General features: G+C 39.5%; 1 protein-coding gene across 4 annotated transcripts in view; it reads left to right on the forward strand.

The window, feature by feature from the left end:
• Window positions 1-19,417, forward strand: part of PTEN (phosphatase and tensin homolog) — an 84,179-nt gene that overhangs the window by 10,367 nt on the left and 54,395 nt on the right. For 2 of the 4 annotated variants that reach the window (XM_050959621.1, XM_050959623.1), the window contains exon 2: window positions 16,491-16,535. In XM_050959621.1, the coding sequence (XP_050815578.1) occupies window positions 16,491-16,535 (45 nt within the window). Of the gene's footprint in view, window positions 1-16,490; window positions 16,536-19,417 lie in introns of those variants that run through there. The other 2 variants (XM_050959625.1, XM_050959622.1) reach the window with 2 other exon arrangements.

A 19,417-nucleotide genomic window follows, 5' to 3' on the forward strand; every position in this document is an offset into this window, starting at 1 on the left:
GATGGAAATTTGTTGAAATTATGGTGGAATTCCTCAAGGGCTTCTTTTCTATGGGTCCAGATGATGAAGATGTTGTCAATGTAGTGCAGGTAGAGTAGGGGGGTTAGGGGACGAGAGCTGAGGAAGCGTTGTTCTAAGTCAGCCATAAAAACGTTGGCATACTGTGGGGCCATGCGGGTACCCATAGCAGTGCTGCTGACTTGAAGGTATACATTGTCCCCAAGTATGAAATAGTTGTGGGTGCTGACAAAGTCACGAAGTTCAGCCACCAGGTTTGTTGTAACATTATCGGGAATACTGTTCCTGACGGCTTGTAGTACATCTTCGTGTGGAATGTTGGTTAGAGGGCTTCTACATCCATAGTGGCCAGGATGGTGAAAATACTATCTCCGTTGCCAAATCTATTCAAGGGACACCATCATAGGACCTAATCACATCAGCCACACCTTTAGAGGCTCGTTCACCTGCACATCTACCAATGTGATATATGCCATCATGTGCCAGCAATGCTCTTCTGCCATGTACATTGGCCAAACTGGACAGTCTCGACACAAGAATAAATGGACACACATCAGACATCAAGAATTATAACATTCAAAAATCAGTTGGAGATCACTTCAGCCTCCCTGATGACTCAATTACAGATCTCTAAGTCGCAGTTCTCCAACAAAAAAAACTTAAGACAGACTCCAAGGAGAAACTGCAGACAGGAATTAATTTGCAAACTGGACACCATTAAATTAGGCTTGAATAAAGACTGGGAGTGGATGGGTCATTACATAAAGTAAAAACTATTTCCGCATGCTAATTTTCCCCCTGCTGTTACTCACACCTTTTTGTCAACTGTTTGAAATGGGCCATCCTGATTATCACTACTAATTTTTTTTCTCCTGCTAATAACCCACCTTAATTGATTAGTCTTGTTAGGGTTGGTGTGGCAACACCCATTTTTTTCACGTTCTCTCTGTATGTGTGTGTGCGTGTGTGTGTGTGTATATATCTTCCTACTGTGTTTTCCACTGCATGCATCCGACAAAGTCGATTTTAGCCCACTAAAGCTTTTTTCCCAAATGAATTTTAGTCTCTAAAATGCCACAAGTACTCCTTGTTCTTTTTTTCTTTGGGCAACTGAGTGCTTACCAAATACCTTTGATCAAGCAGAGAGAGATTTTTGATACCTAAAACCAAATAAAAACATAACAAATCTAGTATTTCATAGGCCCAGCTCATTAATAATTATAGAAATTGTTTTACTACCATAGTGTCATCCAGATTAGAGATGACAATGCCTAAATTAATGGAACAAAGTCCAACTGGATTTATAAAAGGAAGAAACCCCTGAAATAATATAAGAAAACTCCCTACATGTGCTGCAGCATTTCACAAGCGCTAATAAAGAGGTCTGTGTTCTTAGGATGAATGCAGAAAAGGCTTCTGACTTGGTAGAATGCCCTTTTTTATTTAGAAGGTTGGATATGTATAGGTTTGGGGAATGCTTTCAAAGTGGATTTAAAATCTACAGAAATCCTATGACATGTATTTGGGGAAATGTCATAAAGACCAAGCCTATATCTTCAGACAAAGAAAAGAAACAAGACACGGGTATCACTTATTTGATTTGATTGTTGAACATTTAGCACAAAAGAACTTAAGATCCTGAATTCAGGGAACTAAATATATTGGGAATAGAAAGTTTCATTATAAACTAATCTTATTCTTTTGATAAAAAATATAAATAAAAGCTGGTCTGTATTACAGGAAATAGTTGAAACGTATGGTACAGGAATATAGACTTCACTCACGCCCATCACCCCAGTTGGGGTATGGGCCGCCAACCACAGATCTCCAGAGTCCTCTATCCTGGGCCATTCGCTCTAGCTGATTCCAGGTATAGCCCATTTTTTTGCTATCAGCCTGAAGGTCGCGTCGCCAGGTGTTTCTTGGACGGCCTCTTTTCCGCTTGCCTTGGGGGTTCGACCGCAATGCCTGTCTGGTGATGTTAGCTGGCGTCTTACGTAGTGTATGTCCTATCCAACCCCACCCTCTCCTTCTGATTTCTTCCTCTGATGGGAGTTGACAGGTCCTCTCCAAGAGGTGGATGTTACTGAGGATGTCTGGCCAGTGGATCTGGAGAATCCTTCTGAGGCAGCTATTAATGAAGGTCTGGATCTTCCTGATGGTTGTTTTGGTTGTCCTCTAGGTTTCAGCTCCATACAGTAGGACTAATTTCACATTGGAGTTGAACAGTCGAATTTTTATTGTTAAAGACAGCTCTCTGGAGCTCCAGATGTTCTTGAGCTGTAAGAAGGCTGTTCTTGCCTTACCAATCCTTACTTTGCTGTCTGCTTCTGTGCCACCCTGCTGGTTGATGATGGTACCTAGGTAGGTGAAGGACTGCACTTCTTCCAGGGGGCTTCCATTCAGTGTGACTGGGTCATTGCTGATGGAGTTAATCATAAGGATCTTGGTCTTGTCCTTGTGAATGTTGAGGCCAACCTGTGATGATGTGGCTGCCACTACGTTGGTCTTCTCTTGCATCTGCTGTTTACTGTGCGAAAGGAGTGAAAAGGTCGTCAGCAAAGTCCAGGTCATCAAGCTGGGTCCACAGTGTCCACTGGATTCCGTTCCTACGCTCGTAAGTGGATGTCTTCATAATCCAATCGATCATGAGGAGAAAGAGAAGTGGTGACAACAAGCATCCTTGCCTGACTCCAGTTTGCACCTGGAAGCTGTTAGTAAGCTGCCCTCCATGGATCACTCTACAGTGTATACCGTCATATGAGTTCTTGATCAGGTTGACCACCTTTGCTGGGATGCTGTAGTGCCGAAGGAGCTTCCAGAGGGTCTCTCGATCCACGCTATCGAACGCTTTCTCATAATCAACAAAGTTGATGTACAATGAGGAGTTCCACTCCATAGACTGCTCGACTGTGATGCGAAGCGTTGCTGTCTAGTCCGTGCATGATCTGTTCTGCCGGAAACCTGCCTGTTCATCTCGTAGCTGTGGATCGACAGCATCCTTCATTCTCTCTAAGAGGACTCGGTTGAAGACCTTCCCTGGCACTGACAGGAGTGTGATTCCTCTGTAATTGGCACAGTTGCTAAGATCTCCTTTCTTGGGGATTTTGATGAGATATCCCTCTTTCCAGTCTACCGGAATCACTTCCTCTTCCCATACCTTCTCAAAGAGTGGGTACAGCATTTCCACTGAAGCATCCAGGTCTGCTTTCAGGGCCTCTGCTGGGATGTCATCAGGTCCAGCCGCCTTCCTATTCTTCATCATGGTGATGGCTTTTCTGATCTCATCTCTGGTTGGTTTATCGCAAATAATTGGGAGGTCCTCGTTGGCTGGGTTGATATCTGGTGGATTTGGTGGTGCTGGTCTGTTCAGGAGTTCCTCAAAGTGCTCCGCCCATCTGTTGTTCTATTCCTGTTATAGACTTTCCCTGCTTGTCTTTAACGGGACGTTCTGGCTTGCTGAACTCTCCAGACAGTTGCTTGGTAGTATCATACAGCTGTTTCATATTACCGCTGTATGCTGCCTGCTCCGCTTCTGCTGCCAGTTCATCCACATACTCTCTCTTGTCCTTCCTGATATTCCTCTTCACTGCTCTATGGGCTTCAGCATACTCTTTTTGAGCTTTGGCCTTTGCTGCTCTAGTCCTGCTGTTATTGACTGCTGCCTTCTTCTTTCAGTCTTCTATCTTGATCAAGGTCTCTGCTGTGATCCATTCTTTCTGCTGGTGTTTCTTAATTCCAAGCACTTCCTGGCATACTGACCTAAGTGTGTCTCTCACTTTCTGCCATCTGTTTAGTACACTGTCTTCCTCTTCCTCAGACCGATCCTGTAATACTGAAAACTTATTCATCAGTGTCAGTCCAAAATCTTACTTGGTCTTATGGTCCTTCAGAAGGCTGACGTTGTACTTCACTCTTCTGTCTGACGCGTCTATCCAGTTCTTTTTCAGCTTCAGCTTCAGCTTCAATCTGGCCACCACTAAGTGATGGTCGGACGCCGCGTCTGCTCCTCTTCTAACTCTAATGTCCTGCAAGGATCTTCTGAACTTCTTGCTAATGCAGACATGATCGATCTGATTTTCTGTCATGCCTGCTGGTGATACCCAGGTACTCTGGTGGATCCACTTGTGAGGAAAGATGCTACCTCCTATGACCAGGTTGTTAAGTGCACACAGATCCACAAATCTCTCTCCATTCTCACTCATCTCTCCCAGAGCATGGGTCCCCATGACTTGTTCGTATCCTGTGTTGTCAGGTCCAATTTTGGCATTAAAGTCTACCATAAGGAGGATGATGTCTTTGGGGAGAATCTCTAATATTTTCTGGAGTCTGTTGTAAAAATAATCTTTGTCCTCCTCTTCGCTGTCATTAGTTGGAGCGTAGCACTGAACAACATACATCTTAATCCTCTTCATTTTAGTTCTGAAGGATGCTGTGATGATCCTGGGACCATGTGCCTCCCAACCAATCAGTGCTCTCTGTGCCTGCTTGGACAACATGAAGCCTACTCCATGTGTGTGGGGTGCGTCACTCTCTTCATGTCCTGAATACAGCAACAGCTCTCCTGTCAACAGTCGTCTCTGTCCCGCTTGCGTCCATCTTGTCTCGCTAATGCCTAATAGGGTCAGGTGGTTGCTCCTCATCTCTGCTGCAACCTGCGCCGTCTTTCCTGACTCGTACATGGTCCTCACGTTCCATGTGCCTATGGTAATCCTCCTGGTTGCAGGAAGGGTAATCGGCTTAGTGGCTTCCTCACGGCTTTTACCACCCAGCATCATGCATCTTCGACCGTTCTTTTTCCAGGTTAAAAGTCTCTGTTGTCTCTATTGTTGGCATTTCTGTAGCAGGTTGATTTTTTACGAGGTGGAGTTGCTAGCCCCACGCCCAACCCTCCTCCTTTATCCTGACTTGGGACAGGCAGATGGCCCCAAAGGACCTCTCTGGTGGAGTTAATATAGACTTAATTAGTCTAAATTAGAGATAATGTGCTTCGGCTCCAGAGGATGCTTAATAAACGCCTTCTGAAAGTAGTTGATGATAAAATTAGATATTTAGGCATTAATGTAACACCTGAAGTGGGGGAGCTGTTTAATTTACATGTTGAGCCATTAATGAAAATTTACTGTGATGTGGTAAGGTTAACATACCTATGTTTGACTTTGATACGTAGAATTCATGTACTTAAAATGAATGTCTTCCCCAGGGTCTTTTTCTATGATTCTCTTTACACCCCCTGAAAATTTCTTCAAGACATTTAATGTGGTCAGCTGGGAACACAAGAATCAAAATGAAATGGCTGGAATCTCCAATTGAAAGGGGAGGTTAGGTGCTACCAAACTTCAGTGATACTGTAGGTAGCAAAGATAAGACCAGTACTGGAATGGATCTCTAACAGAGCGACTTCCTCATGCATAGAGATAGAACAGAAACTGCCAAATTCAATATCATTGTATAATTATGTACTGGACTTGTATCCTAAAATTCTAGCATCCATGAAACATCACTTACTACTAAAAAGTTTAGTGCTTTTAAACCCAGGTTGAATCAGTTTTTAGATGTTGGGGCAAATTTGCCCCAACAAAAGAGGACTTTCTTTGGGGATGGGCAACCCTTAAAAAGATATCTGATATATTAAAAAAAGAAAAGAATGCACAATTTGAGTTTGCATGGTGGTTTACTTTATTAAAAATCACTTTCAGAGAAGAAAGGAACCAACAAAGCAATTTGTATTAGAAAATGTTATGTAAGGTCTCAAGAGTTTCATCACTCAAGATTGTCTAGAATGTATAATCTCATGACTGTTTTTAAATAAGAAATTTCTCAAAGCTATTAAGTTACGAAGTGCACACTGTAAATATGAAATAACAGCAAAAGAATGGAATTAAATAATGATAAATATTGGCTCTAAGACTAACCAAATTCAGTACTGTTCAGTTTATAGCAGGGATACTGACTTGGTGGACCACAGGACAAATCCAGACTGCCAGACGCTTTTGAATGAGCCCCAGAATCTTTATTTATTTACTATCATTTTTATTTTTCTCTAGTCTGGACCTTGACTATACTTTGAAAAAGAAATTTGGACCTTGACAAAAAATAGACTACCCTTCGTTTATAGAATGTAGGTTTCTCCAGCTCAGTATTTATTTTATTATATAGTGCCAGATGTCTGTCTGAAATGTAAAACAGTCGGCCCTCTTTCATATATATGATATGGTACTGCTGGATGGTAAAACACTTTTGGAAAACCATCATGAAATTAAAAAAAAACACACAAATCAGTGATGGAACTTGAATTGGACTTACAAGATGTGTTGAGAGTTAGCCTGTTAAAAAGATTCAAACCAGGAATAAGGAAGCTGTGCTTGCTATTGCCATGTTTTATAAGCAAAAAAAAAAGCTATCTTAAACTTATCTACAGTAGGAATCCTGGACCCAGGATTCCTACTGTAGATAACTGGAATAAAATATTAATAAACTATCTTATACTGAAAATCTTTTTTTGAGAATAGTGCTAGATGGATTTCACCAAGGAAATAGTACAGCTTTCACAGGAAAACATAATAGAAATATTGAAATCACTGAGATGCTTTGTAAGTAACATAATTCTATACTTAGGCAAGAAGACTATTCAGAGGATAATTGAATTACTCCCTCATACACACCTTAACTTTTCTTTCTGTTCTCCTGAGACTTCCCCCTCGACTCCAGAAAACGTTTTCTAAAAAAGAAAACAAAGTTAATATGAATGGTTTATGTATTACTGATCATCCTCCCAGTGTGTTGTTTTAAAAAGAATGTTGATATAACATATGGTAAATATACAATATGTTGCTTAATATTAATTCTATATTAAGATATGTACCTATACGTGTCAAGACAATGTCATCATAATGTCTTGTAAATTATCCAAAATATCAATACATAAAATTTCTCCTTAACTAAAAAAATCTTTAAAAAGAACAAAATATCCTATTATTGGGTTGTTCCTAGGTATCATGGGATACCTCTCAAACTTTACCATGGGCATAGTAGCCCTCCCAGAAGGAGTCGAAGCACAGCCACATATTGTGCTTAGAAGCATGGTTGATTATGCTGTTTTGGTTACTTCGGATCTAGCAACTATTTGGGGATCTATACCCCTTTTGGCAACTACCTTTTGTCCTTCCTTGTGGTATGAAGTGAAATTACTTTGACCAAACTGGTCTTGGAAAGAGTGGATCAAGGATGCACCCTCTAATTCTGCTCTTGCATTCCTATCATTTTTTCCCTCTCTCACAAGACAGTGCTAAGTGAATAAATTGCATCCTTCCTCTACATGGCTGTCATAAACAGATGGTTAAGGGTTAATGTCCATTTTACCTGTAAAGGGTTAAGAAGCTCAGTAAACCTGGCTGACACCTGACCAGAGGACCAATAGGGGGACAAGATACTTCCAGATCTTGGCGGAGGGAAGTCTTTGTGCTTTTTGTTTTGTTCGTTGTTCGCTCTTGGGGCTAAGAGGGACCAGGCGTACACCCAGGCTTTCCCAATCTTTCTGAATCAGTCTTTCATGTTTCAAAATTGTTAGTAGTAGCCAGGCAAGGTGGATTAGTCTTTGTTTTCTCAACTTGTAAAGGTTTCTTTTGCTGGAAGGATTTTTATCTCTGTTTGCTGTAACTTTGAATCTAAGGCTGGGAGGGTGGTCCCTCTGGTCTATATGAATCTGAGTACCCTGTAAAGCATTTTACAGAGATAATTTTTACCTTTTCTTTCTTTAATTAAAAGCTTTCTTTTTAAGAACCTGATTGATTTTTCCTTGTTTTAAGATCCAAGGGATTGGGTCTGAACTCACCAGGGATTGGTGGGGGGAAAAGAGGGGGATGGTTAATTCCTCTTTGCTTTAAGATCCACGGAGTTTGGATCTGTATGAAGCCTTTCAAGGCAACCCAGGGAGGGGAAAGTCTGGGGGGGAAAAGGAGGGGTATGGTTAATTTCTCCTTGTTTTAAGACCCAAGGGGGTTGGGTTTGAGTTCCCCAGGGAAGGTTTTGGGGTAACAAAAAGTGTGCCAGACACTAAATTCTGGCTGGTGGCAGCGTACCAGACCTAAGCTAGTAATTAAGCTTAGAAGTGTTCATGCAGGTCCCCACTTCTTGTACTCTGAAGTTCAAAGTGGAGGAAAAAACCTTGACAATGGCATAATAGAGATGGTCCCTAATATGTTAATGGAAGAGAAGTTCATTGTCATTACTTCCTATTACCGAGACAGGGTAGAGGTTTCATCCCGTTCAGATGACTCAACAAATTTGTCATTCCTCAGAAATTCTGCTTGGTGATCAACCCCTTCATAATCCAGTGCCTTCTACAGCAGTGTTTTTCAGCCTTTTAAGATTACTGTACCCCTTCCAGGAGTCTTTGTCTTGTGTACCCCCAGGCTACACTTCACTTTAAACTATTTTCTGTATTTTTGTGTCTTATGTTGTAAAGTGTCACAACACACTATTACTGAAAAATTGCTTGCTTTCTCATTTTTACCATATAAAATAAATAAATTGGAATATAAATATTGTACGTATGTTTCAGTCTGTAGAGCAGTATAAACAAGTTGTATGAAATTTTAATTTGTACTGACTTGGCTAATGCTTTCTATGTATCTTGTAAAACTCAGCAAATATTTGCATGAGTTAATGTACCTCCTGGAAGACCTTGGCATACCCTCTCCTGGTTGAGAACCACTGGTCTCCAGGATTGGTTTCTGGCTCCCAACCAGAAGGACACATTTATATTTAGTAATCCAGGAAGCTCATGGAAAGTATCCTCAATTCACTGTAGTTGATCAACAGTATCAGCTGCCCATGGTCTTCAGTGTCTAGCAGTGGTGGTAACTATTTTGAGACTGGGCTCTTGTACTCACCTTGGCTAATATGGGATAAGTCACTTCAGGGCTTGGAGAACCCTGAGGACAGTCTGCTGATTTTTACTCATTCAGACCAAGAATTACTCTAAAAAAATGTCCATCTTGCTGCTGGCTGAGACACTAGAGTTGATGGGGCAGTCCTGCAGTATAGATCAGTGAAAGCTTATTTTCTGCCGAACCAATGCTAAACTGTGGTTAGATGAGATGGGCTTGTGAGCTTATGTAGGTTTACTTACATCCTCAGTAAGGATGGTTAAGGACTGTATACTGACCCTTGTTGGGATGACGTCAACCATCATCTGTGGAACAATGGCATCAGTTTAGTATGTTGATGAACAAAACTTTGCCAGGGCTGTGAAAGTGTCCCATTCTAGACATTACTGCCTACAGTATTCATGGATTCCTCCACTTGGCAATGGGGGGATCACCTGGACTAGATACTAACTTAGGTGCTCTGGACTCGAGGGGAGTCCAGCCTTACTGCTTTGCAGGCACAAAGATCAATTTGCTTGACCTGTGAGGCATGCCTACCTTAACGTAGGTATTTCTCTCTCAAAATGCTCACGAATACTACCCTCTACCTTGTATGTCATTTCTCATTATGGTTGGTTGAATTCTTCTTGTGTCATAGATTCTAAGGCCAGAAGGGATCATTATGATCATCTAGTCTGACCTCCTGTATAATGCAGGCCATAGAAATTTCCCAAAATAATTCCTAGAGCATATATTTTACAAAACCATCCAATCTTGATTTAAAAATTCAGCAATGGAGAAGCCACCACAACCCTTGATAACTGGAAAAATATACCATCATTAAAAATTTACACCTTTATTTCCAGTCTGAATTTGTCTAGCTTCAACTTACAGCCAACTTAGTACAACTATTTGATTGTTACAGGTTTCTCTCTAGATTGAAGAGCCCATTATTAAATATTTGTTTCCCATGTAGGTACTTATAGACTGAAATCAAGTCACCCATTAACCTTCTCTTTGTTGAGCTAAATAGATTGAGCTCTGAGTCTGTAGCTATAAGGCAAGGGAAACAGTCAGGTCAGTGTCTTGAACTGAAAGTGCAATGCTCAACATAAGTGATCCCTGAAGGAAACTATCTTTGGATTTCTGTTCCAGAGGGAAGGAAATTGTTGGGTAGATCTGTGTGCCATCGTTGGAACAAGAAGTAATACCAGTTTTTCTTGGGGCGGGGAATCATGGCTGACAGTTGTCTAATTTGTGAACAGTCTCAAATCTCCTTATGCGTTTCTTCCAATCCCTTTCACACCCAGACTGATAAGTGTAGGCAGGAGAGGAACACTGTTAAGCAGCCCCAGCCAGGGCAAAGCACTTTGGTGATCAGGCCAAGGATTTGTTACTGGATCTGTAAGTCCCACTTCCTGGCATTCTAGATCTGATGTCACAGAGCCGAAGCTGGATTCTCCATCATATGTCTCTGTATTTGACGGCTTGAATGTGGACAACCAAAACAGAAGATAATGAAAAGAAAAGCAGAAAATCTTTTGCTATGAAGCAGTTTTCTGTACAGCCACAATAAAACAGAAATAATCTCTTTAAATCCATCCTTTTCATTATAGTCTTCTATATTTCAAGCAGCGAAATCTTTCCTCTGTTCAGTGAGTTCAACTTGCTAGTCAACTTTCAACTCCCTAGTGCTAAATTTTCTCGCCTCTTCATTATTACTAAAATGATTACTCCATATGCTTTGCCTTTGAATCACCACCATCTTTAGTTATCAATATGGTGCTCGCATGTCTCATCAGATTACTTTCTCATGTCCATTGCATCAGCCTAGTGGCAGAGATACAGATGCTACTGGCTGACCCATTTTACATTATGCTTTATAAGACTGTGCTGGTGCTTCACCCTTACTCCAAAATTCCTATCCTAAGTGATTTCTGGCTTCCAGTGAACCCGGTCAGCCTGCCTGTGTGTTTTCCTAAGCCCGACTTACATCCCTTATTGAGTATGGGTTCTACACACACAATGTCAAAAAGGGTGGGAAATCTTCCCCAGCCTTTTGGTCTAACCCAGATTAATATTGCAAGTGTAGCTTTGGCTGTCTACCCTCCACAGTTCCAAATATTAATTCTAATTCTAATAGAATGTAGAAGAGATGTACTTGGTTTTGAGAATAAACACTGTACATTATCTGCCAATCATAGACTTTAAATAAAAGTTTGAGCAAAATGTTTCCATAAAGTTAGGTGGCTAAAGGAGAAATTTTCATTTTGCAAAGCAATATCATAGGTATGTAAGCAATGACATTGGATATTTTAAAATATGCAGATTAAATACCTGTAGGGAACCTGGATGTGACCTGGGTTGTTTTATCTTGAGTTCCTTGTTTTCAAACATGAAGCTGACTGTACAAAAGTATATGCATACACTGTTTCAGTGGCAGTAACCTTTTTTCATTTTATGAAAAATTTTTGAGTTTACTAATGTTTTCCACACAATCCATGTACAGTTACTCGAGGTCCAGGAGAAATTATTATCTGGTTCTCGAAACACAAGATTTTTCTTGAATAGTCAGTGTCAAATGTAAAATTAACTAATGACATTATTGTATTGGAAATATTCTGTTTTTAGAAACATTACTCTTCATCTTTTAAAATGCAAGCAGTTACTTTTAAGTTTGTTGTAGTGCTGTGTTGAAGTTTTTTAACTTTTTGTGAAGGCTTAGAAAAATGCCTTATTTGACAACCCTGGAAACTAAAACTCATTCACAAAGCCGGTAAACTACTGGCAGAACCAGTGCCAACTTCTTCCCTCCTGCCTTCCCATGTATTCCAGCTCTAACCTCGTGGGGACATCTCTAGCGATAAATTGGTGTTCATTAAGCCATTTGACCTCCCTGAAACTGCCTACAAGGTTGCCAGTTGTAACTGTGTTCTAAAATATTTTTCTGTACATGAAATTGCAGTCCTAGGATTCAGTGCTGTACTCACATCTGTTCTTATTTTAACACATCAGTTTAACCACAGAGGTTCTTCTGCAGTATTATGACTGATAACTAGAGCTTGTTTTTGCTTGAGCTTTCCAGGATTTTAGCAGCTCATGTTTCTTTTCAATGTGAACAGCATGTACTGCCATGACTAATTAATTTAATTCATTCTGGCTGATGTGCAAACACACTTTGTTGATAAGTGTAAACACTTGTATGTTGTTTCTTATTGAACATTGCCAGGTGACATGACATATATATAATAACGGTACTTTTGGTTTATCATGGTTATAGTTCAGCTCATAGAGCTGCTACATGAAGAGTAGAAAAGACTTCTTCTCTTGCCCCTTCCCCACCGTTGATGGGGGAGAAGAGTGTTTGGACAGTGCTTTAGCTGACCTGAACAAAGCAGGGAAAACTTGACTTTGTTCCTATTTAGTTCAGAAAATTCATCACATATAATTCTGTGGGTTGTTCCTCGATTTCCAGTTGACTGACTGTGGTAAGTGAGGGACACTTAGAGGGAAACAGTCAGATTGAATTTGACCTCAAATTTAGACTTTTATTTAAATAAACTTTTACAAAATCCAAGATCAATAGGAAAAAATACCAGTACTATTTTAAAAACAACATCAAAATTCCTGTTAGGTTTTTCAACTCAAACAATCCAAACTTATCCTAGTGTGTGAGAAGATAAAAATGAAATGGGAAACAGTGAAATTCATTAGTCTACCCTACCTAAACTATGGTCTATGAAAAGTTGATTAATTTTATTTTTAAAATTACCAGTTTCATTAATTTATGGTGATTTCTGTAAAATAGGTAAGAACACTTTAAAAAACCCACCCAAAATAAGCAAATAAAAAAGCTATTCTTGTTCTGACAGTGCACATCTAACTTCTGTGCCTTGTTTAACTTTAAAATGAGTGTGCTCTCCACCTCAAGAGGATGTGATGAAACAGGTTTGAAAGGCTTTGAGAATTTTGATTGTACCACATTATAAAAACATGACGGTCTAACATTGACAGTCACATAAATCAGTGTAAGTATCAAATTTAGCCCAAAGTATTCTTATCTTCATGCTGCTATCTGAAACTTTAGTAACATTGTAGAGGATTATATTGCAAAATGATCATTAGCGTTTTAGCACTGGAAAAAACATTCAATCTATTTTTGGAGATTGATGCTGGTTCAAGTAATTAGAAAATAACGTCCTTCCTCCCTCTCTGCGTGCCCAAAGTACTAATTGGAACTCCTTATGCAATGCGTTAATGGCTAATAATGGTTATTTCAATCCATTTTGGAATTTGATTTTTAATTGCACTGGCGGAATGAGGATAATCAATGGGACACAGTAATACAGGGTACAAAATATATCAGAAGGACAGAATAGGTTGTACTGGTGGAGGAGTGGCACTGTATGTGAAAGAAACGTAGAGTCAAATGAAGTTAACATCTTAAATGAACCAAACTATACCATAAAATCTCTCTGGATAGTAATTCCAAGCTCTAATAATAAGAATATAGCAGTAGGGATATATTACCGACCACCTAACCAGGATGGTGATAGTGACTGTGAAATGTGGAGGGAGATTAGAGAGGCTATAAAAATAAACTCTATAATAATGGGAGATTTCAACTATCCCCATAGTGACTGGATACATGTCACCTCAGAATGGAATGCATAGAGAGAGTTTCCTGACACCTTAAATGACTGTTTCTTGGAGTAGAAACCCACAAGTGAAAAGGCAGTTCTTGATTTAATCCTAAGTGGAGCACAAGGTCTGGTTCAAGAGGTGAGTATAGCTGAACTGGTGACAATAAAATAATAAAATTTAACCTCCTGGTGATGGGATGAGGGACACCGAAGCAGGTCACCATGGTAGCTTTTAATTTCAGTAAGGGAAACTGTACAAGAATTAACATGTTAGTTAAACAAAAATTAAAAGGTACAGATCTGGAAGTGAAATCCTTTCAAGTTGCATGGAAACTTTTTAAAGGCACCATAAGTGTCTCAAATGTATACCCCAAATTAAAAAACATAATAAGAGGACCAAAAAAGTGCCATTGTGGCTAAACAACAAAATAAAAAGCAGTGATGGGCAGAAAGGCATCCTTTAAAATATATAAGTTAAATCCTATTGTGAAAAATGGAAAAAAGCATAAACTCAGGAAAGTGAAGTGTAAAAATATAATTAGGCCAAAAAAGAATTTGAATAACAGCTAGCCCAAGATTGGGGAGTGGGGAAGCAAGAGATTTAAGTACGTCACAAGTAGGAAGGCTACTAAACAACCCCTGGGGCCACCAGATGATCGAGATGCTAAAGGAGCATTTACGGAAGATTAGCCATTGCAGAGACACTAAATGCATCATTTGCATCAGTCTTCATGGCTGAGAGTGTGAGGGAGATTCCCAAACCTGAGCTGTTCTTTTTAGGTGACAAATCTGAGGAGCTGTCCCAGATTGAGGTGTCATTAGATGAGGTTTTGGAGCAAATTGATAAATTAAACAGTAATAAATCACCAGGACCAGATGGTATTCTGAAGGAACTCAAATGTGAAATTGCAGAACTACTAACTGTAGTTTGTAACCTATCATTTAAATCAGCTTCTGTACCAAATGACTGGAGGATAGCTAATGTCAGACCAAAATTTTTTTTTTTAAATGGTTCCAGAGGTGATTCTGGCAAGTATAGGCCAGTGAGCATAAATTCAGTACCTGGCAAATTAGTTGAAACGATAGTAAATAACAGAGTGATCAGACTCATGTGTGAACACGATTTGTTGGGCAAGAGTCAACATGGTTTTATAAATACAAATCATGCCTCACCAATTTATTAGAATTTTTTGAGGGGAGTCAAACATGTGGACAAAGGTGATCCAATGGATATAATGTACTTAAATTTTCAGAAAGCGTTTGACACCAGAGGCTCTTAAGCAAAGTAAGTTTATCATGGGATAAGAGGGAAGGTCATCTCATGGATCAGCAACTAGTTAAAAGATAGGAAACAAGGATAATAATGAATTATCAGTTTTCAGAATGGAAAGAAGTAAATAGTGATGTTCTCCAGGGGCCTGTACTGAGACCAGTATTGTTCAACATATTCATAAATGATTTGGAAAAAGTGGTAAACAGTGAAGTGGCAAAGTTTGTAAATGATACAAAACTTCTAAAGGTAGTTAAATCCAAAGCAGACTGCAAAGAGTTACAAAGGGATCTCACAGGTGAAATTTAATATTGATAAATGCAAAGCAGTGCATATTGGAAGACATCTGAACTATGCATATAAAATGATGGGATCTCAATTACCGTTACCACTCAAGAAAGAGATCTTGCAGTCATTGCGGATAGTTCTCTGAAAACATCCGCTCAACATGCAGTGGCAGTCAAAAAAGCTAACACAATTTTGGGAACCATTAGGAAAGGGATAGATAAATAAGAATGAAAATATTATATTGCCTCTGTATAAATCCAGGTACGTCCACATCTTGAATAGCACATGCATCTCAAAAAAGGTATATTGGAATTGAAAAAGGAACATGAAAAGGTAATAAAAACTGTTAGGGTTATTGAACAGCTTCCATAGGAGGAGAGATTAATAAGACTGGGACTGTTCAGCTTGGAAAAGAGACCTTGAAAAGGGGAATATGAGAGGTCTGTAAAATCATGAATGGTGTGAAGAAAGTGAACAAATAAGTGTTATTTATTCCTTCAGATAACTTCACAGGTTGATCCTCGATTCTTGTGTTAACAGGCAGCAGGTTTAAAACAAACAAAAGGAAGTATTTTTTCACACAGCAGATAATCAGCCTGTGGAACTCTTTGCCCAGAGGATTTTGTGAAGGCCAAGACTATAACAGGGTTCAGAAAAGAGCTAGATAAATTTATGGAGGGCAGGTCCATCAGAGAATATTAGACAGCCTGGGCAGGAATGCAAAACTCTGAAGTGTCCCTAGCCTCTGTTGACCAGAAACTGGGAATGAGCAATGGTATGTTTATCTGTTCTGTTAACTCCCTCTGAAACACCTGGCATTGGCCACTATAGGAAGACAGGATACTGGGCTGGATGGACTGTTGGTCTGACCCAGTATGGCTCTTGTTGTGTTTGGTGTATCAGTACAAGTGGATGAGTAAACTTTACAGAGAAGCCCATAAGGTATGTTTCTGGTAAATATTCTGTGTATATGATTACATTGGAAGTAATTATTATAACCATTTTTTATTGAAATAGTTAACTAGATATCCTTCTGGTAAAAAATGTAAACCTAAAACGCAGTAATACAAGTTTAAAAAAAATCTATATTGTTGACAAATGGAGCATGAATACTAAAAATATATTTTGTAATTAACTATACAGGCCTAAAACCTGCTGCCTTCACTTATGCAAGTAATCCTGTTGATGCTAGTGAGGCTACTTGTATGAGCAAGACGTGCAGGGTTGGGCCCCATCACTGTGTCTCAAGAGATATTGTGGGGGATTAGCCTGAATTTCAGACTCAAAACTGCTTAGTTTGAAATTCATATGAAAACGTTTTTGTATTGTAAATATATTAAAATATCTTTGAAATAGTAGTAGCCAAAATAAATTTATGTAAATTGCCTTTTCTCTTTTAAGGTTTTTGGATTCAAAACATAAAAACCATTACAAGATATACAATCTGTAAGTATGCTTTTATATCTACACCTTTCAAAACAATGTTATAAACATAGCTCATGAGTGAAAATGATTTCTTTTTATGCTTGGACAGAACTGAATATACTGTTTTACAGATTTCTTAAAACAATTATTTCAAGAAAACTAATTGAGAGCACTGTTACTTCATTTAGTAAAGTGTAATGAAGAAATTACATGGAATGCTGGTATGAACTCGTGATACTTGATCTACTTCAAGTTGCATGGCATGGAGCCTATTTTAGATCCTGTAACCATGTGGCAAATTCAGAAGTAATTCACATCATGGTTTCTGGTAATACATTAATGACATCTTCAGTGATGGAACTGCAAAACAGATATCTTCTGTTGTTTTGAAATTTATTAAATAGCACTGTATCAGTAGTATACACTTTATTTAAACAGCTCTATTTTGCATCTACATGAACTCTTGCTATCCCCATGTGCAATTTTGAATAAGTCATTGTAACAGCTAGTGGAGTTGAGCTTGCCTTAGATTTATAGGTATAATGCTTCTGTGGATTGAGTAGTTATACATACGTTTATGATCAGAATACTTAGTAGGATTTTGCTAATTATCTCCTCTGTTGTCTTTTTCCTTTTGTTTTAAACCTGATCCTGAGCTTGTTTCTGCATTCTGAAATGTACAGTTATGTTATGTTGATTTCAGCCAAAGTTTGCGAATATATGTGTTTCAAAAATAAGGTGCAGGAATAAGTAAAACTTAATAGGAGTGAAAATGAGGAGGATGTGGTAAGAGCCATTGTTCCCTTAATACAGAGAAAAAACAAGAGCCTTTGATATGTGTTTTTACTGTCCTGTTTTTAAACCTGTCACTAATTGTGCCAGTTTCAAATGACACACTCGGTAATGAGCAGTTCAACACTCCCTGATCTTGTGACTAATATCGAGGCCACACATCACTAAAAACTGAAGAAGCAGGAAGAAGTTAGTTATCCTATTTCACATGTTTCCAGGAAAAAAAAACTGGCTCCTACAAACTGGATTTGGGGGGACAATGGAGATGGAAGGATGATAAAAATCCTCCACTTAGTCTTGACCATTCTGGTTAGAGACCAGCAAATCTGCAGGTATCTGCTGTGTATCCACGGATGTGGGTATCCACGGACCATTTTTGCAGATTGCAGCATGGATGTGGATATAAATTTTGTATCTCCACAGAGCTCTGCAGCATACACTCACCCAAACAGAGCGGCTGTCACCCAGCCTGCAGGCTCCAGCTCAGCTCTCTGAATCAGTGTGTTGGACATTCTGGGAGTTGTAGTCCTCAGCTTCCTCGGAAAGAGGAAGTAAACTACAACTCCCAGAAAGTAGTGAGCCAAGCACCATTTTGAAGGTGAAGTTCTTCGTTAAACAGGCAGGCGACAATGGCTATGTGCGTTAGAGCTGCTGCAACTGCGTAGGGGGTGTCCAAGCCCCCCATGGGGAGGGTGGCGCTGGATAGAAGGACCCAGGGTTGTAGTCTCCCTGGCTGGAGCAGGGAAGGAGGTACAGAGAGGTAGCAGGCCTCCAGGGAGAAGTGGAGCTGGGGGCTGGAGGGGTTGGTTGGGGCCTTGACACAACCCTGTGTCACTGCTGCACGGTGACCTGAGGAACTGTTTAGAGCCCTGCAAATCTGCAGATATCTGCGGCTCGCAAATCGGATGTGGATACCTTTTTGTATCTGCGCATTTCACTCTTTCCCTGCTTGGTTAACTCAGAACTGGTGCAGGTGACTTAATAATGACCTAGAATCTCCAAATTTACTTTTTGGATGAGGCTTTCATGTGAAAAATGTGCCTAAAGAGGTTCTCTTTCCTCCCTTTTCCACCCCCCCCCCACCCCCAAGTGAATTGATTGGGAACAGGTTCAGAATAAAATGACTCTACAACCATGGTAAACATACTTTGTAAATGCCACTCATTTGTGTTGAGAATCCAGGAAATCTCTTAATTCTTATTACATGGACAGAATCTGTACAAATGCTTACACTAGGTAATCATAAATTTAAGTAGGATTATAAAAGGGGTAATTCAGCACAGTGTTTGTCTCCAAGGTAGGAAAAGGATCAAATGCTATCTTTTGGGCACCATTGAGGGGCACGTTAGTTATGGCATCTATGTATATCAGTCCCCAAGACATTCCTTCCCATTGTAGTTACTAACTTTTAATTTAAAAATGAGCAGAGTTGTTGACAGTACTAATTTTCTGACATGAGTATTGAAAAAATGAGCTGGAGTCTTGTGGAAAATTTGATCATGTAATTAGACTACCATAACAATGATATATGTGAACTTTTAGTGCTTGACTTTGCAACCTCAAAGTTGTTTTAATGTAGTTTGTTGTATGAAATCTCAAATAGTATCTACATTAGACAGATGCATCAATTTAACTTACGGTTTCTAAACCATTTTAGTTAAATTGGTGTTCAAACTGTGCAGATAAAGCCTACTGTAACAATTTGACATTTCACTTCCTAGAAAATATTTGTAAATTTAACTGGTTTCTTTTTTATTCATTCTTTCCTGTCCTTCACTCTTACTACTTTTGTACTTGTACACAACTTCTTGCAGTCTTCTCCTTTGAGTAATTAGTTGTGAGGCTGTTCCTTTGTGTGTCCTCTTATTTCTATGCAAAGTTCCTCACCATGGGGGAAGATCGGGGTTTAGTTGGCTCTGGCATGAAGCCACATGTTCAAAACAGGCTGTTGCCTTCTCTTTGGCCTTGAAACCTGTCAGCCAAGTTGATGGATAATATCTCCTGTTTGTATGACAGCCAGAAAGGTGCAAATTGCTTGCAAGTTAAATCATGGCCATTTTAAAGCTTAAGTGACTTTTCAAAATTTTGAAGCCACTCAAGCTGCTAGGGCT

The sequence above is a fragment of the Gopherus flavomarginatus genome, chromosome 6 (genome assembly GCF_025201925.1).
Source record: "Gopherus flavomarginatus isolate rGopFla2 chromosome 6, rGopFla2.mat.asm, whole genome shotgun sequence".
Lineage (NCBI taxonomy): Eukaryota > Metazoa > Chordata > Testudines > Testudinidae > Gopherus > Gopherus flavomarginatus.